Genomic DNA, 26,592 nt, shown 5'->3' on the forward strand with positions numbered 1-26,592 from the left:
TGTATCTTATGTTTGATTTTGTATACATTGATTCTTTGTAACTAAAATACATGGACATAAAGGTGTTGGCAGTTCAACACATTCTGCTTTGACCGGTCCCAGAAATTACCCAGTCTCACCTCTTTTCGACCAGTTACCCAATCTTCCCATCTTACCGCTGCTATAGGCATCATTGATGATATGTCTCTACTTCATTTCAGGTATATGTTGATGAATTGGTTGAAGAAGACCATCACTTCATCTGTACTTCTTTGCATCCATCTGTTCCAGAGCCTTTGCTTTCAAAGTTGATATCATTCAATAAACGTTTGTATGAGGAGACAATGGTTAACCATAAGTTTGGACAATCTGGATCCCCATGGGAGTTCAATTTACGAGATATTATTCGTTCATGTCAGATCATAGAAGGTTCGATCTATCTTTTCATTTCATTCATATATCTATATTATCTTTCGAGAATCGTGTCTAATATCGGATTAAAAAACGTTAACTTTCTAGGTGCTCCTGTAAGTTCGAAAACAGACTGTTTTCTGAACACTGTGTATGTCCAACGGATGCGTTCATCGACTGACCGTCAAGAAGTTTTGAAACTCTACGAGCAGGTTTTTGGAGTAAAACCGATCATAAATTTATACCCTCGGGTACAGCTTACTCCAGAAAACTTGGTTATTGGAAACACTTGTGTAAAAAGAAACAATATTCAATCTTCAGCAGTATCCTGGCGTGAGCTAAAACTTTTGCCAGGTCAACGTCAAAGCTTGCAAACAGTGGCTCAGTGTTTGAACCATCAGTGGTTGGTCTTGCTGGTTGGACCAACAGCTTCCTGCAAAACTTCTGTGATACGATTAATGTCACAGCTCACTGGAAATGTGTTGAATGAACTTAACCTTTCATCAGCTACTGATATATCCGAGTTACTTGGATGCTTTGAGCAATATAATGCTATTCGCCATTATCGGTTGGTCATTGAACAGGTTGGGCGCTACATGAATGCATTCATCTCTCTCAATACATCCACAAAACTTAAGGGCTTGATCACCCGTTGGTTGTCATTTACGTCAAGTATTGACCAGAGTGCTGCAAGTTTTGTTACTGTTTCTGTTGATAACGGGAGTAGGGAAATTTTCCGTTCACTTCCTTTATTAGTTGATATAATTGAGGACCTTAAGTTGGCTATGGAAAATGATAGTGAAGATTTTGATAGATTGCTGAAGATTGTTAGGAAGCTGCAAGATGATCAGAGGAAACTGCTGTATCCTGCAAAGTTTGAATGGGCAACCGGATTGCTTATCAAGGCTATAGAGAATGGAGAATGGATTGTGTTGGAGAATGCAAACCTTTGCAACCCTACGGTTTGTATTCTTAGAGTGCCTTTTGAACACTTTTTTATCTCATTGTTAATAACTTTATGCGTCTTTGTTGATAATGTCTAGTTGCGATGGCCCTTCGGCCCCAGAATGAGTCAAATTAGGCTTGTGTTTTATCTTTGAACGATTTAATTCAAGCACATTAGTTGGAAGGATAATCAATCAAAAGGGTTGAATAGCTTAAAAGTAGCGCAATTCTACTTCTAATGCACACAACCGCATAAGTTATTCTGTTCGAAGTTTTACATCTATTTTAAATGGACAAAAAAAGTATTGGCGAACCCAACCATTTTTCTCTATTTTGACTTGTACTAAATAATTACTCATTTCAACCCTAGCTGTTTATAACCTGTTATCCAACTTCCCTAACCTATCAATTTAGATTTATTTTGTTCAACTCACTCTCAGGCATCTTATTATTTAATTGTCTTACTATATAGGTTCTTGACAGAATCAACTCTCTAGTTGAGCAGTCCGGATCGATAACTGTCAGCGAATGTGGTACCGTAGAAGGAAAACCAATGGTTCTTCGTCCTCATCCTCGTTTTCGGATGTTCCTAACGGTTAACCCTGCATATGGTGAAGTTTCACGAGCTATGCGAAATAGAGGGGTTGAGATCTACATGATGCAGCCTTACAGTTTGACTGGTGGGACCTATGGTGAGGATGAACCCAAAGATGTGAAGAGGTTTCTTGTACTTTCCGGTATACCTGGTGAACGTCTAGTTGATGCAATGGCTAAAGCACATCTTTTCGCCAAAAAAATTGGGTTGCAACATAATGTCAACATCTCGTATCTTGAGCTTATGAGGTGGGTACAGTTATTTCAACGGCTTCTTACAAACGGAAATCAGGCTTTTTGGAGCTTGAAAGTCAGCTTTGAGCACACATATCTCTCTTCTTTAGGCGAGTTTGATGGAATAAATATATTAAACGAAGCAGTTGGTTCTTATTTATCAAAGCCTGAACTTTATCATTATAGATCCTATCCAGATTCTTCTTTATGCTTACCTGGAGGTTGGCCCACAACCTTGATGGTACCTGATTATGTATGGTACTCGATTGAATCTTCTGTTAAACAAAATTTTATGTATGTGGAGTATCTTAGTGCTCAGATTGCCTCACATTCGTTTCGGGTTGGTTCTGGTCTGCGTCCAATAAAGTTTGGTCAATGTCATAGTGTTTCCATGAAGACATATGTGACGGACTTAGGGTCTTTGCATGACATGACATTCCCGAGAGCTGGTGTTGCAGGTTTGGCATCTGTTAAGCAAACAAGATCTGATGAAGCAGTCACGTATAAAAGGCTACTGTTTGCTGCTAACTGGACTATTGAACAGGCTGCTACTGAAAACGACCTTAAAGTGTATCTTTTGTGGCTTGGGTGGTTAGGTGACCATTTACAAAGATATTGTCCTTTTTTCTCTTCATTTATAAAATTTCTGAAGAAAGAACTGGAACATCCCATATGGAATTGTTTTAGAAAAGAGGTTCTTATGGCACATGATGCTGAGAAGAGGGATATGGAGTATGCTGATTTACATGTGCCAGTATTGAAGTCGTGCAGTCGAGTTCTTGCAAATGCTGTTAAATGTGTTGAGTTGTTAAGGATTAGTTATCAACAGTGGCATGCTGAGAGTGAGTTTAAGCATTCTGTCAAGACTCACTGTTACGTTCCCATCTTACGCTCATTAAGGAGGCTTGAAGAAAGAATCCTTGATATTATTGTCAAGTCTCCTTTCTTTGATGTGCTTTTTGAGCTTTACAGAAAACTCATTGATGATCACTTGTCTGCTTGGGATGACCTAGTTTTATGTCAGTTTGATCGCATGCTTATTTCTTGGCGTTCTTTGTTAAAGAATTCTAAAAAGCTAAAGAAGTTCTGTGCAAATGAAGTAGATTCGTTTCAGGTGCCCACTTTTATTAACCTCTTTTTTACCTCTTTGTGTGCCATGTACTAAATTTGGATTTCAATTTGTGTAGAGTGCCTTGGAGAATTTGGAAAGAGGATTTTCCTGGTCTTTGAATTCACAGAAGTCATTGCTTTGGGCATATGGTGGTCATCCGCTATCACCTTCTTCTGAAGAGATATACAGAAAGCAGCAGCAGCTTGTAAACCTTTGTCATTCTATATGGAAAAGAGAGACCAGCTTGCAGGAATTAAGTACATATTTATAGTTTTTTTTTTAGCTTGTTTTGTGCCACCTGAATAGTTTGAGTAATGTTGCTTGCACCACGAATGCAGCTTTTTGCCTCTCTTTGTTTATCTAACTGCATGTGTTTTTGTAGCCTATGAAGACTCCATTGCATTTGCTGTTTCTACAAATCCTGAAATACGTCTTCTTGCCATGCAAGGTAAGTAATAAAATAATGTAATGCATTACAGCTCTGTTAAATAGTTCTATGATAAGGTTTTCTGCTGTAAATATGGTTACTTGTTGTAACTAACTGTGACTTGGATACTAAGCGAAAATACGAATTCTGGTTTTGCTTATTTACAATTTAAGGTAATTGTAATAATACAATGTAATGCATTACAGTTGTCTTGGATTTTCTATCATAAGATTTTTTACCGTAGATTTGGTTACTAGTAGTAACTGTGTGTCTTATCAAATACTAAGCGAAAATACTTTTTTTTTTTGCTTATATACAAGAAAGAGTCTGTCTCGGCCTTTGCTCTGCTTCTATATTGTTTGAAAGTTTCCGTTAACTATTTTCCTTGAGAATGTGTACATGCATTGTGATCTGTTTTCTTTCTTTATGAAGGTGTTTGCATGTCTGCATTTATCATGAGCGAAGTGGATGAAGATGACCTTGATGTTATAAAACAGATGGAGGAGATATATCAGGTATAACCGTATAACACATGTAACACCCTTTTTTGTTCTGAAACATGATCTAAAACAATAAAAGTAAAGGGAGCACTTATACTAATTTTGCAGAAACTTCTAAGCAAGTTTCATGGTGAGAAAGACAAGCTGGTAAAGAGTATAGGGACTAATGAACGAGGATTGTTTGGTGCATCATTGAGTTGTTGCATGATGGACAATGACATGTTATGCCATCCTTCTGGCTTTGGGTGCTGGATTGAAACTATGCCTTTAATCAATTGTACTAGTTTTGCACTTGATATGCGGCTACTTCAAGAGCTATCCAGTATTGTTGTTCTTGATGGGACGGAACTTAAATCTGTAAGATTTAACAGCGTATTTGTTTTAGTTGGACATTGCCTATCTGGATTGTCTTAATTTTTAATTTTTTTTTATATTTGGGGTATGGTCTGGAATTACCCAGACCGAAAATCAAATCTGGGGCCTGATACGACTTTGTTTCTGACCGAAGTTGACCCCCAAAACTACATATTTCTTGCATAATTCGGTCGTCATTTTGGTAATTGGTTCTTTTTGGTCTTAACTGATCTTATGCGGCCATTTCCTGCGTCCAATAACATCTTATCTCACTATTATTATTTATAGTCATTTCATTTTTATATCCTGCGTCCATACCTTTTTTTATTTATTTAATGAAATGCTTCGGTGGAAGAAGTTTTGAAGCCAATTTGAAAGGTGAATTTCGTTATTTGTTTAATGAGTATGTACCCATAAGTGTGTTGTCAGATTACTGTCGTGGGTTTTGGGAGATAACAAGCCATTACTATGTAACCATTTTTTTAATCTCCGAAAATGGGCTTTAATATTCTCATTTGGAAGGAAATGGGGTTTGGCCTTTATCAGCAAGAAGCAAGATTTTTCTTATGATCTCGTTTTTTATTTTTGTAAATGTAACATTTTGGCAGCATGCATTTGCAGCCATTGTATTGTGTGTGTTTATATATCTATGAGACTTATTTGACTGAGCATGGATAATCTATCTATTACTTTCTTTGTTTTTAGGGCTTATTTACTTTGCGTTGGCTTCTGGAATCTACTTTGAAGTATTCCATCAACTTTTCTTCAAGGCCGCCGACTGATTTCTCTCCCTATCAAAAAGTATCTTGGATTCTTGATGCTTGGACCTCAGTCAAATCTGGTCAGTGCAACTTCTTCTTTACAAAAGCAATTACATCTTAATTTGAACTCATAATTAATCTATCTTTTGACAGCACATGCAAACATTTCTAGTAGTGTTCTGGAGATGTGGTTTAATTGGCACACATCTTTGTGGAAGCATCATTTGCATCGTGAAAAGGTATGCTTCTAAGGTGCCTTATCTATACTCCCTATATAAACAAACTACTCCCCTATCAAATTAAACACTCTACCTTTAAAATCCTTATTTTACCCTTTTAATTTACATTACCATCAAACCCTTTATTCCTGAATCTATACTATATTAATAAACAAACTACCCACTTTTCAACTCTCTATCTTTAAAATACCAAAAATATTTTTAATTTTCAACACATTTCTATTTCACACATTAAATCTACCCAATATATTCCTAAAATAATTTACACACATATTTTTCCAAACTATTTATCTTCTTTATTAATTAATTTAAATATTTTCACCTAATATCTTATAATATTCTTAATAAAGTTACTTACAAAATATACATCTCTTAAGTATAAAATAACTACACTACTATTTACGTTTATTACTTTTAGATTAATAACCACATCGTTACCACCACCGCCACTAACACCACCCGATGCCGTCACCGCCGCCGCCGCATTGCGCGGGTACCCATCTCGTGATGTTATAAAGGGTGAGGACGATTCATCATTTTGATTAGATACTTACCTTTTGTTGCTTTTGGATGTGCTGCAGAAAATATTGAGCCGACATGTTTATGCCGATCTGGTACCTGATATGCTATTTCAGCCAGTGACAACACTGACCCTAGACAAGATTCTGTAAGCAACCAAACTATTCCAAAAATATATTTCATGCTTCTATGTTACTTCCTTGGTTACATTAGTATCATTTTTGAATTAGTAAAAGGAACTCTGATATTTATTTATTCTAAGAATCATTTCTAAAGATATACTATAATGAAGGAAATAATAGAAGTTAGTCTACTATGTGGTTTGAACTTGGAGGGTATATTAGAGAAGGATATCTTTTGTGATGTACCCAGTTATGACATGTGGGTACTTGTTACTAAATGAAGTGTGTAACATGCTTATATTTTGCCACAGTTAATTTAATTAATCTTGTTTTTCATGTTCAAATATAGGCATATTCCAGTTGGGATCAGGGATCTCAATGTACATAGGTTGAAACTTGGGGTTTCTTCCTGCAGTCTTTGGCAAAGTTCTGCACACTTCGCTAAGTGCTATTGTTTCTTTTTGTCGTCTGCTCAAGCTCTCTTTCTGCAGGTTACTATTTATTTAGGTGTCATGATGTTGCATACTTGCATATTGCTGAACTGAAATACTTAGTCTTTGGTTTTATCTTTTCATTCAGATTATACTTGCCCACGAGAAGTCCTTTGAAGCTGATGGTTACTCGATAAAGTCCAAATTCTTTTCAGCTCAGGTAAATGTGATGATGAAAATCTCTGTGATTAGATCTTCTATTCTGGTGCGAATATTAACATCTTTTTAATTACAGCAACCTGATGTGAATGCAATTTTATCTCTTCTGAAATCATCAACCCACAATGATTTGAAGAACTTAAAAGATTCATTTATAAAGCCACTGCTTCATCAGTTATATGTCCAAACTCCAACAGGTAAACAACTGATGATACTTCACTAATCTGTATTCTGTACTTCCGCCTTGTTGTCTTTTGCTGTCTGATCACTCTTTTTTGGAGCATGTAGTTCTCAATGTTGGTTCTGCTTGGTTAAGAATTGGTACGTTACGTTATCATCTTTTACAATGCCATGATGAGCTGGATCCAGCTGTGAAGAAGAACTTTAAATATAATCAGTTGATTAAAAGGATTGCAGCACTTGAACTTGATATAGAAGTACGGCTTCTCTCTCTCTCTCTCTCTCTCTCCCCCCCCTCTCTCTCTCTAGCACATGTTAGTAAATATGCTGCACTAAAAGGTGCAGTCAAGTCCGTTACTAAAGGCAATGTTTATAGAAACCAGAATTCTGGATGTAATGAATTTTGAAACTTAATTTGTATATTTTATAATAATTACCAGATATAACGACTTTGCATTTTATAAGTTTGAGTTTTTTCATCAAATGGTGGCATCGAATGAAAGCAAGCCAGTTATTTTCTTAGTACATGTCACAGTGAGAACCCAGTCATATAATGGTCATAAATGCTGGGAGTTGGCATGACTCTGGTGTAGCCAATATATTTCGCATAGACATTTGGGTGTGTATGATTTTGGTCTTTTTTTAATTCAATGCTTAAATCGTTCTTACAGGTGCGGCAGGAGTGTGTGTATCTAGCTGGAAGTTTCTCTTTAAGTGAAGTTGATAAGGAGAAACTACAGTCACTAAATAATCTTAAAGCTGAAAGAAACAGGCTCCAAAGACAGGTAAAAGTATCATTTTCACATATCAATATGATTTTCTTTTGCTTTTTCCCTATCGTTATATAAAGGTGTCCTTTTCAACTGAATGGTTTGCTTCTTGTCATTTTCAGGTTGTGTTTCGTTCTGATCCTGCGAAATTTAAGAATTTGATATCTGAATGGAACGATTTTCATGAGTTGGCTGCAACACCATTAAATCTCTTAGACAACATGATGAATTTGAGTATGCAAGAGTTTGCTGACCAAGTGCATAATTGGCAGGTATCAATGACGTATTGGCCACTTCATGTTTTCGTTTTCTTTGTAAAATGTGTCAAAGGGTAAACTAGAGTAATTATTAAAAAGTTTTACTTCAATCATTAATGTACAACCTACATTTGATCATAAGATTTTTGGTCAACCTGGATGGTCCCAAATTGGATCTGTTCCCTACCTGCCCATTTGCTACAATTACTAGTTAGTTTAATATCAATCGCTGTGGACATTTCTTATGTATGTGGCTAACATGCCTTCTAATCTTCCTTCTTAGAAAACTGCAAAGCGCTTTATGGACAGATTATCTAATGAATACTCCGAGTATGTTGACATTACTCAACCTGTTCAAATTGCAATATATGAGATGAAATTAGGCCTGTCGTTGGTTCTGTCAAGCAAACTACGTGAAAGATTTTTGGATAGAGCCGGGCTGTCATTTTTGGATAGAGCCGGGCATGACAACATTGATACTTGTTTGGTAATATATATTACTTTATTGCTTCTGTCAAAAATACTACTTTATTTTTGCTGATTTGGTTTGTATATAAATCTTGGTAGGGCGCAATTTATTCATTTATAAGGTTCCCTAGAGGCATGGCAAGAAAAGATGTTTCATATATAGAGGACAGTTTCAATGCTGATCTTTCATACTTCGATAAAGCCTTTCCTACTTATATAGGGGAAGATGATATGAACATGGTGGAAACTTTGGTTACTTCTACCATAGACAATAATACCAATGAAGAGGTTTTATGAATATCTTATTTTTATACATCTTACAGCATATTTCGTTTTTGTATTAGTGTTGATCATATTTTCTAGGAATCTGAGGTCACCGATACATATTTTGTTTTTGTATTAGGGATCTGTGTTGCAACTTAAAGCTGCAATACATCAAAATGTTTTTGTTCGTGTGGTGCATTACGTGGCTCAGGCACATTTCCTGGACGATTCATCGTTCAAGGTAATAGCTTCTTATAATTGTATTAAAATTGTTCTGTTTCAAGGATTAGATCAACTGTTTACTTACTATTTTATGCTGGTTGTCCATCAGCTTTTGCATCGGATGTTTGATAAGTTTGCAAATCTCTGGATGAATATGAAAACTCAAGTTAGAACCAAAGAAGAACTTGATTCTCAACAGTACAGATTCAAACCTCGTGCTTTTGATATTAAAGATGTCATTGAAGTGGACGTATCTACCCTTGAAAGCTCAATTGCTGGAGAGGCTTTCTCAGAGTGGCAGGACTTGGCTTCTGAGGAACTGGTAGCATCTGTTGCAAAGGTAACATTTCTTGAGGCTACAAGCATTGTTCTTGCGGGGATGGATGTACGAAGTTAAGTTGTTGGAGGGGGTGGGGTGTAAAGGTTAAATTCAAACCAATAAGTGGAATACAATGAAAACAAGGTAGAAGAAAGCTACATTCAAACTAATAGCAGGGTTACATTAAAGTCAATCACAGATTAATACTCCACCTTCCATGTTAAAGTCTTTGACTTCCAAACTAATAACTTCCACCATCTTGAAATGACCATACAGAATATTATACCAGTTATTATAGAAGCTGTCCCGAAATTTTGGTGTATTACTATAAAGCCACACGAAACCTTACAAATAAGGTTCAAAAAGTTATCGAAATTATAAAAATGTAACCTGCAACACAAGCAACACTTGAAAAATGGTAGAATATTATGTAACCTGCACCACCAAAAAACAATCGAAATCAGTTTATATTGTCTATAGTTTTAAAAAGCAAGGTGAAGATGAAATAATTGATTATGAAATGGTAAGAATCATTAGGTTAGACAAAATAAGAGCCTTGGGAAATACCATCGTGAAAGAATAGGAAAATGAAATGTGAACTGAGGAAATTTCATCTATAAGCCTTCCTGAAATATGGAAACGTTATATCCCAGTCGCATTATTAGTTCAGCTAATAAACATAACTAAAAGTGCTTATATTTTTTTAGACATTTTATCAAACACTTTGTTGGCATAATTTTGAAAGTTCATTCAGACCAAAAGTAGAACTTATCATGAAAATCGAAACTGAAAACATAAGCACATATGCTAAAAGCAACCGGCAATTTTCTCTTTAATCTTAATGTTCAAACTTCTCCACAGGAACTATGGATGCTGATATTTATATGATGCATACCCTTTAATATTAATCTCTTTTTAATTTTGTGGGATGATGATATTTTAGACGAATAAAAAGAGCAGCAATATTTGAATGTATATACAGAGAAGAGAAGAATTTTATTTGATTGTTAATCGGAAATATAAGTTTGGTTTATTGTTTGTCTTGTTAATATCTTTGTTTTAGTTTTATTGGGAAATTTTTGAAAGGAAGGTGACTTTTTAAAGAAATTTAAACTTAAGGTAACCTTGTTTAATTAGGGAGAAAGATGGGGTTGGTGGCCCATTGGTAAGGTGCTTGTACCTTTGGGTTTCCTACCAGGGTTCAAGTCTTGGGAGGGGGGTATTTTCGAGTATCTTCGTGAAGTCCTAGGTTTCATCCTAGGCATTTGAGTTAGTTTAGGAGTAGAAGTAAGATAGTTTGCCGTTAAAAAAAAAGTATTGTATATATTGATTTATGTAGCGTGGATTTCTAAACCCTGATGTTTTTTTAGTATACAGTTTTTTAGTGAAATATGTAAACTTAGTAGAGTTAGGTGCAAAAGTCATGAGTACAACGTTTTATTTTTTGAAAGGCAAGTTTTCACACATATTACCACACATTTGTCCCAAAATTAAGTTTGAATGATTGGTGGTTCATCTTGATAACTAGATTATGGAATTTGGAAACTCTGAAGTAAAATGGAACATTTGTATCTCTCTGAAAATGGCGGGGGAGTCTTTGGGTAATCGTGTAGCACTATGTCTGAAGGACAAAAGAATGGCATCCCCTCTTTCTCTTCAACAGTTGGCACTTTTTACATTTATGCTCAGGGTACATGTTTTATGAATTCACTTGCTACATGTAGAAAAATGCTGACAAAGATAACGAGGTGTTAGAAAAAGATTGGAATCTTCTGTTGGAATCTATGCTGAACAAAATGGTTAGCATGTATGGTGCAATATTTGGTTCATCCGATCTCTTTCAAGTGGTGAGTCTACTATTTGAACCTTTGACTTGTTATATCAAAAGATATAAGTGTATAGATGGGAAATAAAGCCCAAGTACCTCTTTATAACGGGCCCTGTTTTGGTCAGCTACTCGACCCGGCATTTTGTAATCTCTAGTTCAGTACATTGAAATGGCTTTTAAATGTTGCTTTTACTCAGGCTGGATCAGTTCAAGTATCTGATTCTGATAGGCTGCGTTCTTTCTTGGACTCTTATGAGCTGGGTACAAGAGTAATAAAAGGTGATTCATTTTGTGATTTGTATGATGATAGTCCACATGTGTCTATCTGCAAATAGGATACACATCTTATATTATTACGCCTATTATTAGATCTAGAGGGCCTATTATGCTCGAGTTTGGACGCTAAGCTTATCCCAGAACATGTACTGCGGCTTTGCTTGGAGCGTGATCAGATGTCTGTTTCATCTCATCAACTGAGAAATGCTTACAACTTCTACAAGGTTTTATATGCTATATATACCTTTCATTTAGTTATGCCATATACTTTAATGTTCTTAACCGTTCCAGTTCATTCATATAGGATTCAAATTCTTCCATGTTGGTGAAGATGGTGGATCCATTGATAAATCTTCAAAAACAAATTTTCTATCTTCTAAGTGAACGGGAGGATGACTATGCTCTTCAGAAAATTATGGATGTGATTGATATGATCTTGTCTATACCTATGAACACCCCTCTTGCTAAGGTTGTAGACAGTTACTTTTTTTTTCCCGATTATAATTATGAAAAAAAAAATGAAAAGAAACGTTATCAAAGTGATTCTTAAAGTGTACATGGAAATACTATGTAGATTTTGCTCTTAAATTGCTACAGCTGGTCCTTTGCATAGCTGGTTTTTTGTCCTTTCTGCTCGCAGCGTTGTATATGTAATTTGTTATTTTTTTTATAGGCTATGTCAGGCTTGCAGTTTTTACTTAATAGAGTTGGGAACCTTCAAGCAACTGTTTCAAAGTCCCTTCTATCTGGTAAGCTTTTACATCTTCTTGAGACAAGCTTGATATCCTTGAAGGCTCTCATTCAATTTCCCTTTTCCTAATTTTCAGATCAAGTAGATCCTCTTTCTTCTCTTGTGTCTTCGTGGCAGAAAATGGAATTTGAGACGTGGCCTGCGTTAATTGATGAAGTTCAAGCTCGGTTTGATGTAAATGCTGGCCAGGTAAAATTGTTTAATTCAATCAACCTTTTGAATACTTTTTTAGATTTGTTGCTTGAACATAACAATTTATGGATGCATGTTTTCTTATTTAGTTTTGTCCGTCTTATTAGTTTATATATTTGTTCGTGTAAATTTTGTCATATGTTTTTGTTGATATGTAACGAATTTATTACTGGTGTTCTCCTGCAGCTATGGTTTCCTTTATACTCGGTTCTTTGGCAAAGTCATTCTACTGATACTAATGTATATAAGCAGACCACGATACAGAGGCAAGTAGATACTTTAGATTTAACTAAGGGTAAATTCTAGATAAAGACGTTAAAGATTACTAACATATCTACATACATTTATTGTATGCAGTTTAGTGGAGTTCTTTCAGACTTCCAGTATTGGTGAGTTTAAAAAGCGTCTTCAGCTTGTGTTTGCCTTCCATGGCCACATCAGTTCTGCGATAAGTCGAAATTCTACTTTAAGGTTTGTCTTTATTCTGCCTTCCATAATGTAGCTTTGGGGAATTTGCTTTAATAAGAGGAAGATAAGTATAACAAAGGTGCAACGGTATATATGGATGCATGGTTTTTCTGGTGGTTAGATTTACTTGTCTGATTTTGTTGCAAAAGTAAAATTACGGAGGTTGTATGCATTAAGTCAACCCGTTTTTCTGTTCCTTTTTAGCTGATATATGTTTTGCTGATCTATAAGAATACATACAACCCAGGTGGACAAGTTTATAAGTAAAGGGGTTACACAAGTAAATCAATCGGAATTGCCACCTCCTGAAATTGTGTTTTTCCATCCCTGGTAGTAACTTTATGTTGGGTTTGAAGGCTTGCTGGCCAGAAGGCCCAATCTATTAAGGAGGCCTGTTTAGGTTTCCTTGGGACCAAGTTTCTAACCCTAGCTGTTCTCCTATATATACCTTTCATTGTAATTGTAATCTAATGGTTCAAGAGTTTAATAAAATCTCGTGTGTCGTCTATTTATTCTATGTTTTATCTTCTTGTTTAATTGCTTCCGTTGTGCTTAAGGCTAAGGCTGTCCTAACACTTTACCAGTTTCACAGTCCCCTATTAGATTGTTTTATGAAGGCCTTTGTTATGTTTTTTTATATGCTGCAGTCGTGGTCATGAGGACAATTTGAAGATTCTCTATAATACTTTTGGCTTCTATATTCAATTCTTGCCTACGTAAGTCATCATTCATGCATTAAAGTTTAATTTGTATATATTATTTAATCAAGGTTTTCAGATATTACATAAGTTTTGCATACTACCCTTATATTTTTCCTATTCCAGTATACTGGAGCAATTGGCATCTCATAGGAAGAGTGTTGAGGGGGAGATGAAAGATCTCCTGAAATTGTGTAAATGGGAACGTACTGAGACGATGGAAAGCTCAAAACGGATGCGCGAGAAATTCAAAAAGCTTATTCAGAAGTATACTGTGAGCGTCAACCTTTAGATTAATTTAATAGGGTTTAAGGGAGCGAATTAGTGATAATCCCTTTTGTTGACCCTTATACATTTTAATGTCACAGGATGTGCTAAAGCAACCAGTACTGCCTATTCTGAATCAAACATCAGCTCGAAGTGAATTACAAACATTAGCAGTTCATGATCGAACTGTTTTTAGTAACTCCTTTGAGAAATACAAGCGAGTTCTTGAAACTCAATTCAGTAACAAAAGAAGGTACTTCAATATGTTGGTTCATTCCTAGATTTGCTAGACTAATATTATTTGGAAATTGCATTTTCAGTTCTTGTGCGTATGTATTAGTCAATATGGGTTGTGTTTTATCTTCAACTTTTCAGATAAAAACAAGTTAGTTAAACTTGGAAGATGTTAAATGTTACCCGAGTCTTGTTTTAATATGTACAATCTTTTAACATGTTGTATTCAAAGGTTATTATAAATACTGTAATAATATTGTTATTGTTCATTTCTGATCGAACCCCATTACCCACTTCTACTGTTATGTTAACACCCCTCTTCCCGAAAGCTTCGCGGGGACTACTTTACGACGACGGAGAGGACCATTGCTCTGTTGTTGTTATAGTAGCTACATAGCGGCTCTCGTGGCTTTTGTTTCACTTCCTGTTATTTGTGTACAGATTCTTATGGCCATCTACTTGGAGAAACAGAGTGGATCTTACGTTGGAAGATATACGCCTTGCAAAGGCTGCCAAGTCCGACTACCCATTTGTCTTCTTGGAGGAAGCCAAAGGTATTTTATCTGTAACCGCTTTCACATTTTTGTGTTTGTTTTTCCTTCTTTTTTTAAAAATTTTATGGATTGTTATTAACTCCGGATTAATCTGCGCAGGCGATATAGATGTTGTCAGCAAGTTTATAGATTCTAAAGTTGCGAGTGGTGTTCCTGAGAAAGAGTGGACACAAGTTCAGCTAAGATTTGAAAACATCATCTCCAATGTAATTGGTTGCGGTGAACTATGGAAGGATGAAAAGAAGAGTTCACAAAAACGAAGGGCTCTTTCTGAACTACTTAAGCTATTGGATGCTTGTGGATTGTCTAAGGATAAATCTGCTAAGGCTCTCTCTAAATTACTAAATTTATTGGATAGTTTTGGATTGTCCAAGCATAGGTCAACATTCAATGAGGTACCACAAATATTGCTTTCTTAGTTAAAATCAATTCTTTGTATGAAGCAAGGTGATGAACTGGGTGGGTGAGCTCAAAACAGGTTGATGTGTCCTGAAAAACTTCATATCCTTTTATAATCAATTACTAGCTAATCAACCCAGGTTCAACCCGGGTTTAGTAATAAAAGTTTTATAATATTAAGATAGGTTTATGTTTAAGAATTTGGGATAGTTCCATAACCTCGGAACAATATACCTTATATTTCGAATAAATATAAAGACCTTATTAACCCAAAATTGGCAAATAGTCGTTTTGAGAAAAAAAAATTGATAATTACATTTTAATTTACATGAGAGTTAAGCTAGAAAAAAAATAAATCATAAATTAATTAAAAATGATTTAAACTTTAAATAGGATGATGTCATAAATCAAGACTAAAAAAGAAATAATTAATATAAAAAAGTCTAATGATGACAAGTAAGCATTGTTTAGGAATTAATGATGTCATAACAATTTTGTTTTATTTATATAAAAGATTTTGCTGGATATGATTGTATATCTTGTATTACTCATTGTAGACTAGTTTTTTTATTATCATAATAGTTTTGAGGTTTTATTCTAGATACTTGGGGACTTGACCTTACTCTATTTAGCTAATTTTTCATTCTACCCATTTGGCCTCCCTAAAGTTAAAAGTCCATTTTGCTTTGTTGGAAGGCTGTTATTGCTCGCATGTTACTCTCTCCGAATGTTGATGCAAGATAGTTTCTTCTCTCCGCATGTTATTTCTCGCATGTTACTCTCTCCGAATGTTTTTTTTTGTTGTTGTTATTTTAGGATAAATCCATGGCAAATGAATCAAGCGGATGGTTTCTCCAACCGTCCTATATAATGGAGCATTTGCTACTTAAAGAAAACAGATTATCCTCTGGAAATCTTGATGTTATTGCCCTAGAAAAGGCTCAAAATTCTCCCATAGATCTTGGAATTGATTGGAAAAGTGCAAATGAGTACTTCTTTAAGAGTTTATCTTCCCTGGACCATTTTCGACAAGTCTGCTCTAGTTTTGAGAAGGATTTCACACTTAAGGAGGTAATTTAATTAGCCTAATTTATTTCTTCGTAAAGATGCTCACATCTGTATCGCAATGCATTGTATAGTTTATGCTATTCAATTCAGTGATTGACCTTATTTTCTGTGTAGGTTAATAAGTCTTTTTCTTACCTTGATCGTCTTGTTGGGATACAAAAACTACATAGAGCTGCGGCCTATGAACTTGCTGAGGGCTTGGAACGCCTAAAGAAACGTAGTTCGCCACTCCAGAACTTGTTTATGAGTAGATCTGGGTACTCCTTATCTCGCAATCAGGGTATCGTTTTTAACTGCATGAGGCGACAGAAGGTTGTTTGTTGTTGCAATTGACTTCATATCTTCATAATAATGATTACTAAACTTTATGATGATGCTCATGTTTCAATTTACTGTTGCAGCAACTGTTTGATGCTATGTGCAACACTTTAAATGATGAATGCTTGTTGCTAACGGTTATTGAAAGCAGTCATTTAAACAATTGTCAAAGTGTTGGAATGACTGCTAGGCAGATTCGCCTTTTTCTAGAGAAGTTTGTTTTCAACTTCAAGAAATCTAAGGTACTACATTTATCATTAAAGTCTATCATAGTGAAAATTAATAGTGTCTTAAGAATAGTCTTATTTTAACTGTTTCATTAAAAATCTATGTTTTAGGTAATTCTAATTTTTCTTACACATTTCGTGGAATATAATCATCTTTTATGATAGCAGACATATTTTTATTTCAACTTTGAAATAGCTCGTTTTTTTATTATCTTATCTATTGTCATCGACTTATCGTTATATTTGATGTCAATCCTATATCTTTCTATATTCCAACGCTAACATTATCTATGCCGACAGGACTTGCTAGATAATTATCTTTTTGGTGATTGCGGCAGTCTAATTAGTACATCAGTTGTACTGTATTCGTTTGGTGTTACAAATCAAATGGAACAGTTTGTTCAACAGAACTTTTTATTAATCTGGGATTTTAAAGAGCAATTGCATGCTATTCATAATCAAGATGTGCAGGAAGTATTAGCACACGATGTTCTGTTTGACCATTTCGAGGATATCTTCGCCAAGGTGTGTTATTTTGCATTAAAATTTATATTTGGCGTGCATTCTAATCTCATATGCAATTTATGCGACATTTTAATGTCTCAGGCAAGCCTTTTAGATAGTTACTACAATTCTGCTTTGGAAGCAATGAATAAATCAGTAAAAGTTCAAGATGTTGATGAGATTTTGAAAGCTAAAGCTCGGTTCAATGAGTCGCTTAGGAAAGCATGTAAACACATTGTCGACGGATTTGAACGAGTTAACTTGGTCAATAGTGTGGTAGACCCTTCAGAAGATTACTTTGGATACATCGATACGTGGCAAGTTTTATTTGCTTCTAGAGCAGAGAATCTGCAGTTGCACACTATACATGATGAATTAGTGAAAACTCTCGACTTTGCTGTATGTGCCTTCTAACTTTGTGATTTGTAGTTTTGAACTTATTTTAACCACTCATGTTTAATCTGATTTTTACTTATCCAGCGGAAACTCTTGAACCTCTATCGGAATGAAGATACGAGCATGATTCTTGTTGAAGCACAACTGAAACATCTGCATTCGTTATTGGACTTAATGATTACCTTTGGCAATGGTCTTCTAAATGACTTTATGCTGGCTCATAGAAATGTAAGTTGGGTTACTTATCCACCAATGTTTTGATTTTTTAAACACCTAATGTTTTAAATATGATATAAAGATGCAATTCTAGGATATTATAATTGAGATTTGAAAATTCTGTGATGCAGTTGTCTATGGTTACTCATGCACTCGCGGAGATATTCGCTTCCTTATATTCGCAAGGTTTTGGATGCTCTGCCGAAAACCAGGAGGAAGATAATGGTCCTCAAGATGCAACTGGGACTGGTATGGGGGAGGGTGCTGGGATTAAAGATGTCAGTGAACAGATAGAAGATGAAGATCAGCTACTTGGAACTGAAAAGGTACCTGTGACATATGACCTACTTAGTATTCGATTGAGTATGGTTCTGCTATAAATTTATTTAATGTTTGTTACTGTAGGCTGATAACGAACAAGGTGCCTTGAATGACGTTCCGAGTAAAAATGATAAAGGTATAGAGATGGAACAGGATTTTAATGCTGATGCGTTAAGTGTCAGTGAGGATGAAAATGAGTATGACAACGATGATGAAAATGAGGAGCCGCAGCTGGATTCTGTCTGTGGAAAGACTGGAGATAACAGTGAAATTATTGATGAGAAACTCCAGGATAATGAAGATGATGAAAATGATGAAAATCTCGCGGAAAATGAAAAATATGAGACTGGACCATCAGTCAAGGATAATGATCCTGGTGGTAGAGAGCTTAGAGGTAAAGAAGATGATTTGGCAACTACTGATGAAACCGGGCAGTTGGATCCTGATGAATTAAACAAACAAAATGATGAAAACGGAGACCTATTTAGTGATACGGATGATATGAATGTAGATAAAGATGAAGTGTTTACTGAACCTACAGAAATACAGCCTCTGGTGGATTGTGATGATGATCTTGACATGAATCAGCAAGATGATGTTGATGACAATGAAGATGGTGGAACAGAAAGGGTGGACGAAATAGCAGATATTGGCGATGGTGAAGAAGAGATTAATCAAGAAAACCAGGATGAAACCGAGTTTGAGACACATACTGAAAATTCTGATATGGATACTGAAGAAAATAACCAAGAAAAGAAAACCAATGATAATCTGGAGGTACCTAAAAAAGATTTCGCTGCACCGCTTGCCAATGATTTTGGTACTGAACACCAGCAAAATAATGAATCCGCCACTCTGCCAAATAGTGGGTCAAATGAAGCATCGACTAGAGATGTTGCACCCGAAGTTGCTTGGTCCAATAGCAACGATGTTCAAAGTGATTTGGCTCCTATACAAGGTTTACCTAATTCTTCAAAGAATGAAATTACAGTAGCTGATTCATCAAAGGGTGGGAAACTAAATGATGAGCATGTTAGTCAATTGCCTGAGCTTGATCCTTCATCTTTTCAGAAAAACGATCCAAACCCATTTCGTAATATTGGTGATGCACTTGATGGTTGGAAAGAACGAGCAAAAGTGTCGGTTGATTTGGAAGAGAAGGAAGCTGATCCTATGGATGATTCGGATGGTGGAGATGAAGATGCACTTGCAGATGAGTATGGTTTTACTTCTGGGTTGGAGAAAGGAACCGCGCAGGCACTTGGGCCGGCCGCAGCTGACCAGATTGATAAAAATATTGATGAAAAAGAGCCTACTGATGGTGACGCTGATGTTGGAACCATCGAAAAGAAAGATAATTCTGATTTGGACATTGAAGAACAACACCTTGAATCCCGTCCCGTTAAGAATTATCCGTTAAACATTGGAAATACGGTTAATGAAAAGATAGAAGTCGAAAAAACAAAGAATTTTGATGAAACTCCTGAAATTTTCAACCCTTCTAAAGATGATGATCGTAGTCATCTAGAGAGTTCGGTATACATGAAAAGGTCTTATATGACAGAGGACATACGCCAGTGGGGACAACTTTCTGTTGCTGATGATGATATGGGGATAGCCCACAATTTTAAAGATGTGTCTAGTGATATGAGAGATTCTGCTACTGCTCTATGGAGAAAATATGAGATGCAGACAACAAGATTGTCTCAGGAGTTGGCTGAACAGCTGCGTTTGGTCATGGAACCAACTCTTGCTAGCAAGCTACAAGGGGACTATAAGACTGGAAAACGGATAAACATGAAAAAGGTATAAATTTTTTGGCACGTTGTTTTAAAGGTAGCAAGGCAGGTTGGGTACTGGTTAATTTTGTATGATTATATAGGATTCCTGCCAACATTTATCTATACTTCTATAATACTTTATAAAAATTATCACACTCTCTCTTATAAAAATGTCCCCAGACAAAAAGACCATTCTACCCTTAATGAATTAATAGTTTTCTCTATTTTATTCATTAAATTAAACATTTCCACTTAAAATACATATAATACCCTTAATGAAATAATTTATAACATAGACATATCAACTCCTAAAATAATTACATTATCCCTTTTACATTAATTAATTTTATAATAATAACAACACCGCCACCACCCGTCACACCACCACCACCGCCGCCGCATTGCGCGAGTAAAATGCTAGTTACCCCTTACGAAAATAATATTATTTTGAATGAGAGAATTCAAAGCAAATGATTTTTAATTCTGCCACTTCTTGCCTATTCCTTAAATATTTCTCGTGGTTTCTTTAATAACTATATTGGTGATTTCCAGGTAATACCATATATTGCAAGTCACTACCGGAAAGATAAAATATGGTTGAGACGGACACGGCCTAATAAGCGTAACTATCAAGTTGTGATTGCTATCGATGATTCCCGCAGCATGTCAGAGAATAATTGCGGGAATGTTGCTATTGAAGCTTTGGTGACAGTTTGCCGTGCAATGTCTCAACTAGAAGTAGGAAACTTAGCAGTAGCAAGCTTTGGGGAAAAGGGAAATATACAATTACTACACGACTTTGATCAGCCCTTCACCGGGGAATCTGGAATTAAGGTTAGTATTTTAGGAAGGTGGCAATCTGGTTAACTTTGTTAAATGGATCTATTGTCAATGCACCCATTAGGCCATTCTTCTAAACGTTTATATTCAAAGAATTTATAAATATATATATATATATATATATTTATATATTGAATCGACAACACTTTACAGAGAAATAGAAGGCCAACAGGCAACAAGCTGCGTGCTAACCCTTTTTGCATCTCAAACCCAAGACGTTTTGAGACTACATCCATACTCATTTAAGATAGTCAACTAATCAACTTAATTTGATATTTTTGTGCACTGTTATTGACTGGGTCTTCTTAACATGTTTAGATGCTCTCGAGTCTGACTTTTAAGCAAGAGAACACGATAGCCGATGAACCCATGGTTGACCTTCTGAGATATTTGAATAATACGTTGGATTCGGCGGTATTGAATGCTCGATTATCATCTGGACAAAATTTTTTAGAGCAGCTTGTTTTAATCATAGCTGATGGTCGTCTCCATGAGAAGGTACCCTTATTGTCGTTAGTAGTCAGATATCTCAACGTCGATTTCTACCTTCTACTTACTGATTGATTCCTATATCTTTTGTATGTTTAGGAGAATCTGAAGCGTTGCGTTCGAGACATTTTGAGCAAGAGACGAATGGTTGCTTTTTTGCTTTTGGATAACCCAAAGGAATCAATAACTGACGTTTTGGTATGATGCTTCCTTTTGTTTACTCGTTAGCTTATGCATGTGTCGACTTGATATCTTAAACGTTATAAACCCAACAGTTTAATTAAAACAGTGAGTGTGTCAAACGAGTTGAGCCTGTTGAACAGCTACAAATATTATGAAGTCTTTCCAGTTTTATTTAATGCATATAACCACCTAAAGTTTGCCACACCTTGCTGATTAAGCCACATCTGATTATAATGGTGCTGCCCCACTATGGCTGTAATAGTGTTGTTAATATGGATTCCGGGGTACTTGGAACTTGAAAATATCAAGTATTGATGTTTATTTGTGTTCCTATTTTCAGGAAGCTTCGTTTGAAACTGGAAAGTGTCGCCTGGTAAAATATATGGATTCCTTCCCATTCCCCTTCTACGTCATCTTGAAGGACATTGAAACTCTTCCGAGAACACTTGCTGATTTATTAAGACAAGTAAGCTATGAATATTTCATCTTCTTTTCTTTTCTTGTATACTGTATAGATTCTCATTTTTGGGATATTTGTTGACCACCTTGATTCTTACACTACCCAATTGCAGTGGTTTGAGCTTATGCAACATTCAGGCGCTTAAGTCCATCTAAACGACATCCATTTCTTGGTGGCTTTTACCTGAACTTGAGGATTTTGACAGCGCATTCACATGCAATTTTGACCATGAAATGATTGGGGTTTGTATTATGGTGAGGAAAGGAAAACAATTGTAGTTAGTGTTTTAGAAGTTAAGATGATGATTATATGTATAGGCTTTCCTCATAAAAAGTTTTATACCAGTTTATATATATACCCTAACAATAATATATGGTATAAGAAAAAGCGCAGAAGCCTCCATTTTGTACGTTTTGACTACGTTGTGATGTCTTTTTTATCTTGTTTGCATGCATTCCACTGAACTCGGAAGTATGAAATTCTATATTCATCTATTTTCATTATAAGGGATAAGTATCTGGGAATGTAATTGAACTATGCACGAATATTTTTGTTGTGTAATGAACTATTTGGATGTTTATTATATCTAATGAACTTTCAAATCCTGGTTATTAGATGTACCCGGGTATGGCACCCATATAAGCTGCCACTTGTAATTTTTTGATTGGTCAGATAAATCCAAGTAGTTCATTACATACAATAAACATTCAAGTAGTTCATTACACAACATAAACATTTGTGCATAGTTTATTACATTCTCAGGTACTTATCCCTAGATATATAATATTGATATTGAAGTTTAGAATGATATAGATGTACTTTCCTATAATGTTGAGTTTAGAATGATGTACTTTCGTATAATGTGGTACATTTGTACTTCACTTTTACAAATTCTTGTAAGAGAGAATATTTTCGCCAATAATTTTTGTCTCTTTGAAAAGTTTTTCTTTTCCAAACTCAATAGAAAACAATTTGTTTTGGGGATGTCTAATATGTTGTTGATAGCATGAGCATTCGTGTTGTCTTTCCTCACATTCATGGTGGGTATTCTATTCATCATGTGTGGAATTCAGGTGTGAAGGAGGCTGGTAACAACATATATGATTTTCTTTTTCTTTTTTTTTTTTACCTTAGGGAGAGGATTTCTCAAGTTATCCTCAACTTATCTTGACTCTTGATTGAAAATCAAGATTCAATGATTATCTTTGAATCCTTTTGAGTGAAATCTTGAGAAGAGTTGCTCTTTGGAGAGCACGGTACGATGAAAGTTGTAAGTTGTGTTCGGCCTTTGATTTTCATCAAGGGTTAAGATTACCCTAACATGACTAGGGTTCTTTGAAGGAATCTCCTCCCTTTTACCTTACCGTGATGATGATCAATAAAATTTAGGTACATGGTCATATCTTAGAGTGTACATCCTATATTAGACACCTACATAATAAATTACCTATATAGTCATTTAATCCTTAACACCTAATTTATTTAGCAAGAACAACAACATCCAATAATATCATGACAAATGTTACTCTAAAACATACTAAGCCTAAACTAAATTGTTTGGAATTAGAAAATGTGTTGACTTAATGTGAATTCTGTTATAGATTGGAATTATGAATTATAGTTAGTCAATTTGATATGATTTTGATGTTGAACTGTTAAAGTTGTTTAGGAAACGATTCACATTGTTATATTCAATCCCTCAAATCTATTTTATGTATCTTGTTTTGATGTAACACGAAGACTTAAATTTGTGAAAATGGTGCTTAAGTTTGTATCAAGTAAAAGCGATCTTTCCTTTATTATGGAAGGATTCGCCAAATAATTTACTAACTCTGAATTTTGAAGTATGTCTCATTTATTTTAAGAGCTAAAATTTGTTTTTCTCATCTTAAATATACAATTTTTTAATCAATTTAAGTGTTTATTTGGGAAGAAAATGAACATTGTCAATAATAATGATGAGTTTTGGAATGACACTTGGTAGGATATTATTTGGTTTTTTTTGTTTCATACCAAATAAGTTTATGGTAAGAATTTATTGACCAAATAAATAAAATTTTTATGTAGGTGTTTAAATTAAAATATACATTCCAAAAAATGACCATATACGTAATTTTATTTCAAACGTGAATGTTTATTTTTTCTGGCTATGTATACTCACATGAACAACTTTAAATTTTACCTTTCTTATGGAATATTACACAATTATATAAAGATGTTAGTTAAACTTACCAAATAATTTAACCATGATGGAATTCACGCCTAAAATTTAATGTAAAAAATTTTATGAGTGATGTAACTATGTCTTTTACTAGTTACAATATTGAGCTATGTAACTATGTCTTTTACTAGTACCATGTTACATTTGCAACTAATTTATGTTGTAATGATGGCAATGTTTACAATGAAATAAACAAATAGCACTCCAACAGAATGGACTCAACTAAGAGTGGACGGAGCGCCCTGGGGAGGGGAGGGGTACCGGTCCGGTACCGGTTGGTACACCGCGCCAACCCCCCGAACCTATAGGGTGGGGAGGGATTTGGGGTGGGTAGTACCGGTTTCCATGCCTATCTTGTTTTGTCTTTTTCTTCCTTTTTCTTCTTTGTCTTTTCTTCCTTATTTATTTATTAAATAAATAGAAAAGGTGGGGAGGGAAAGAGAGAGATGGTGAGGCATTCCTAGTATTAGGCAGCGAACGGGGAGGAGAAGCAAAATCGGGGAGGGGAGGGGTGGTAAGGCCCTCCGTCCACCCTAAGGCTTTTCAGGGAGTTACACATTTCATGTCATAACCAGCTAGAGTGAGATAAGCCTTTCCCATTGTCGTTACATTACAAGTGTGTATGCGCGCTATTCAAACTCATTCAAAAAGTGTTCATGTTTGTGAGTCAACTTGAGGTGACTTAAAAAACTAACTCGAACCCAACTTAAAGATAAGTAGCATGTTGTCGAACTGTTTGGTCGTCAAAATTACATGACATTAATCTTTTTTTTCGAATTTCATGTTAGATCAATTATTTTAAAGCAGAAATATGAATACCAATATCATAGTTGTTAAATTCTTACGAGTCACGAGTTAACTCCTACGAGTCGAGTCAATTTACATCGAAAACGAGTCAACTCGTTAGGTAACTCGTTTTTGTCCAGATTCTTACGAGTCGCTATGTAAACTTGGACCGAGTCCCGAGTTGCAAATATATAGTTATTTTAATTTGATATTATGGTTATATATTATATATTATACTTAATTTGCTACATTATTTCGGGTATTATCTATGTAGTTTTGATCATTTTATTGCGAATTTGAAGATAAATTGTAAGTTTATGTCTCAAAAACTATTGAATAAGTAATATTTTGGTAAATTTATTAAGATAATTAACTTAATATATGTAACACCCCAAACTTTTCGTGTTTGACTATTTGACTTTCCGTTAGTTAACGTTAGGTCATTAAGTTTATGTGCCTTATATGTGATCATGTGATTTAATGTTTGTATGTTTAATGTGATATGACTACTGTGATGTTTAATGAAAGTAATTAAAGTAGGACGATGTAATTAAGTGTTTGTTAGTGTGTCAAGTCTCCCGGTAAGTGAGTTTAAGCTAAGAACGTTAAGTTTAGAAGTTGAGGGGTCCTAAGTGTAACTTAATGAGTGGATGGCCAAGGGTTAATGAGCAATTAGGTAGCCCTAATTGTCACAAAACTTCTGTAACGTGTGTGTGAGAAAAGCCCTAGCCAATCCCTTCCCTCCCCAAGCAAAGATCCATTCGTTTCGTGTCGTTTTGATCAAAGTTTTGCTTGGATCTTAGATCCCCATCATCAAGTGCAGGTAATATAGGTATAATCCTTTTGGAAAGCTGATTATTTGAGTCATAGATGAGTATTCAACCCAGGCCAGGGGTGTGGGTTGGGATGATCGATTAAACGGTTACCGATTTCATGTTATTCGGGTGATTCAATGATTTGTAAAGGATTAAAGGATTGATTGATGGATTAAAGTCATTAAAAGTGTTGTCAAAAAGGTCAATTTAGTGTCTCCAGGTCGGGCCAAAGGTTTGAGATCGAATAGGAATCGTTTAGAGCAAGTTTGAAATTGAGTTGCTGGTCGACACCCAGGTGCGACGCACCACAGCCCAGTTTTGAAAAATCGATTTTCATTTGAAGCCCGATATGCGACGCACCAAAGGCAGGTGCGCCGCACCTGCAACTAACCTGACTTTCTGTTTGAAAAATGCGACGCACCCATAGGGTGGTGCGACGCACCTGTTACCAGATTTCACAAAATACTTTGTTTAGCTTATATTTCGATCTTATACTCATTCTAGGTTGTCGGGAGCACTTAGCAAGCACATTAAGATACTCTTAACTTGTTGGTAAGCTGTATCAAGATAAGATACACTACTTTGACACGTTGGGGGTTCAACAAAAGATGGTTTTCATATACTAACTTTCCATTTGATATCTTGATCGTTTATGGGTATTCGGGATACATGGGAGGTGACATGGGATATATAAATGACCTTTGAGGCCTGATATGCAGTCCCTATAATATGAAATGATGTAATATGAAATGAAATGGTATGTTTTGAGATGTATTGTATTGTGCATGTTTGTATGGTTTGTTCATCTAGTTCACTAGACTTATTAAGTTACCATGACACGTGCACGTTTAAGGGCCCAAACGTAAAGATGTATATGTGATAATTTTTTAGGTAGTATAAACACCTAAACCATATGAGATGTGAAATCGAGCTCGTAATCTAGATGTGAAAGTGTTAAGCTTAACCCGTACTTA

General features: G+C 35.3%; 1 protein-coding gene across 1 annotated transcript in view; it reads left to right on the forward strand.

Moving 5' to 3' along the window:
* Positions 1 to 22,205, forward strand: part of LOC122588374 (midasin-like) — a 41,602-nt gene extending 19,397 nt beyond the window's left edge. The window contains exons 3-48 of the mRNA XM_043760479.1: positions 201 to 408; positions 499 to 1,352; positions 1,808 to 3,277; positions 3,351 to 3,531; positions 3,657 to 3,722; positions 4,134 to 4,216; positions 4,310 to 4,558; positions 5,261 to 5,396; positions 5,470 to 5,555; positions 6,137 to 6,222; positions 6,546 to 6,687; positions 6,776 to 6,847; positions 6,923 to 7,043; positions 7,135 to 7,283; positions 7,698 to 7,811; positions 7,919 to 8,068; positions 8,337 to 8,540; positions 8,621 to 8,809; positions 8,925 to 9,026; positions 9,117 to 9,347; positions 11,051 to 11,173; positions 11,352 to 11,433; positions 11,524 to 11,654; positions 11,735 to 11,899; positions 12,104 to 12,179; positions 12,258 to 12,370; positions 12,560 to 12,639; positions 12,731 to 12,844; positions 13,489 to 13,557; positions 13,666 to 13,813; positions 13,908 to 14,059; positions 14,482 to 14,594; positions 14,694 to 14,989; positions 15,810 to 16,064; positions 16,176 to 16,373; positions 16,463 to 16,621; positions 16,907 to 17,131; positions 17,213 to 17,509; positions 17,591 to 17,734; positions 17,854 to 18,048; positions 18,128 to 19,849; positions 20,377 to 20,658; positions 20,983 to 21,162; positions 21,253 to 21,351; positions 21,677 to 21,802; positions 21,909 to 22,205. Coding sequence (XP_043616414.1) covers positions 201 to 408; positions 499 to 1,352; positions 1,808 to 3,277; positions 3,351 to 3,531; positions 3,657 to 3,722; positions 4,134 to 4,216; positions 4,310 to 4,558; positions 5,261 to 5,396; positions 5,470 to 5,555; positions 6,137 to 6,222; positions 6,546 to 6,687; positions 6,776 to 6,847; positions 6,923 to 7,043; positions 7,135 to 7,283; positions 7,698 to 7,811; positions 7,919 to 8,068; positions 8,337 to 8,540; positions 8,621 to 8,809; positions 8,925 to 9,026; positions 9,117 to 9,347; positions 11,051 to 11,173; positions 11,352 to 11,433; positions 11,524 to 11,654; positions 11,735 to 11,899; positions 12,104 to 12,179; positions 12,258 to 12,370; positions 12,560 to 12,639; positions 12,731 to 12,844; positions 13,489 to 13,557; positions 13,666 to 13,813; positions 13,908 to 14,059; positions 14,482 to 14,594; positions 14,694 to 14,989; positions 15,810 to 16,064; positions 16,176 to 16,373; positions 16,463 to 16,621; positions 16,907 to 17,131; positions 17,213 to 17,509; positions 17,591 to 17,734; positions 17,854 to 18,048; positions 18,128 to 19,849; positions 20,377 to 20,658; positions 20,983 to 21,162; positions 21,253 to 21,351; positions 21,677 to 21,802; positions 21,909 to 21,941 — 10,470 coding nt within the window. The 3' untranslated portion in view covers positions 21,942 to 22,205. The remainder of the gene's footprint in view (positions 1 to 200; positions 409 to 498; positions 1,353 to 1,807; positions 3,278 to 3,350; positions 3,532 to 3,656; positions 3,723 to 4,133; positions 4,217 to 4,309; positions 4,559 to 5,260; positions 5,397 to 5,469; positions 5,556 to 6,136; positions 6,223 to 6,545; positions 6,688 to 6,775; positions 6,848 to 6,922; positions 7,044 to 7,134; positions 7,284 to 7,697; positions 7,812 to 7,918; positions 8,069 to 8,336; positions 8,541 to 8,620; positions 8,810 to 8,924; positions 9,027 to 9,116; positions 9,348 to 11,050; positions 11,174 to 11,351; positions 11,434 to 11,523; positions 11,655 to 11,734; positions 11,900 to 12,103; positions 12,180 to 12,257; positions 12,371 to 12,559; positions 12,640 to 12,730; positions 12,845 to 13,488; positions 13,558 to 13,665; positions 13,814 to 13,907; positions 14,060 to 14,481; positions 14,595 to 14,693; positions 14,990 to 15,809; positions 16,065 to 16,175; positions 16,374 to 16,462; positions 16,622 to 16,906; positions 17,132 to 17,212; positions 17,510 to 17,590; positions 17,735 to 17,853; positions 18,049 to 18,127; positions 19,850 to 20,376; positions 20,659 to 20,982; positions 21,163 to 21,252; positions 21,352 to 21,676; positions 21,803 to 21,908) is intronic.
* Positions 22,206 to 26,592: the final 4,387 nt, after the last annotated feature.

The sequence above is a fragment of the Erigeron canadensis genome, chromosome 2 (genome assembly GCF_010389155.1).
Source record: "Erigeron canadensis isolate Cc75 chromosome 2, C_canadensis_v1, whole genome shotgun sequence".
NCBI classification, from domain to species: Eukaryota; Viridiplantae; Streptophyta; class Magnoliopsida; order Asterales; family Asteraceae; genus Erigeron; species Erigeron canadensis.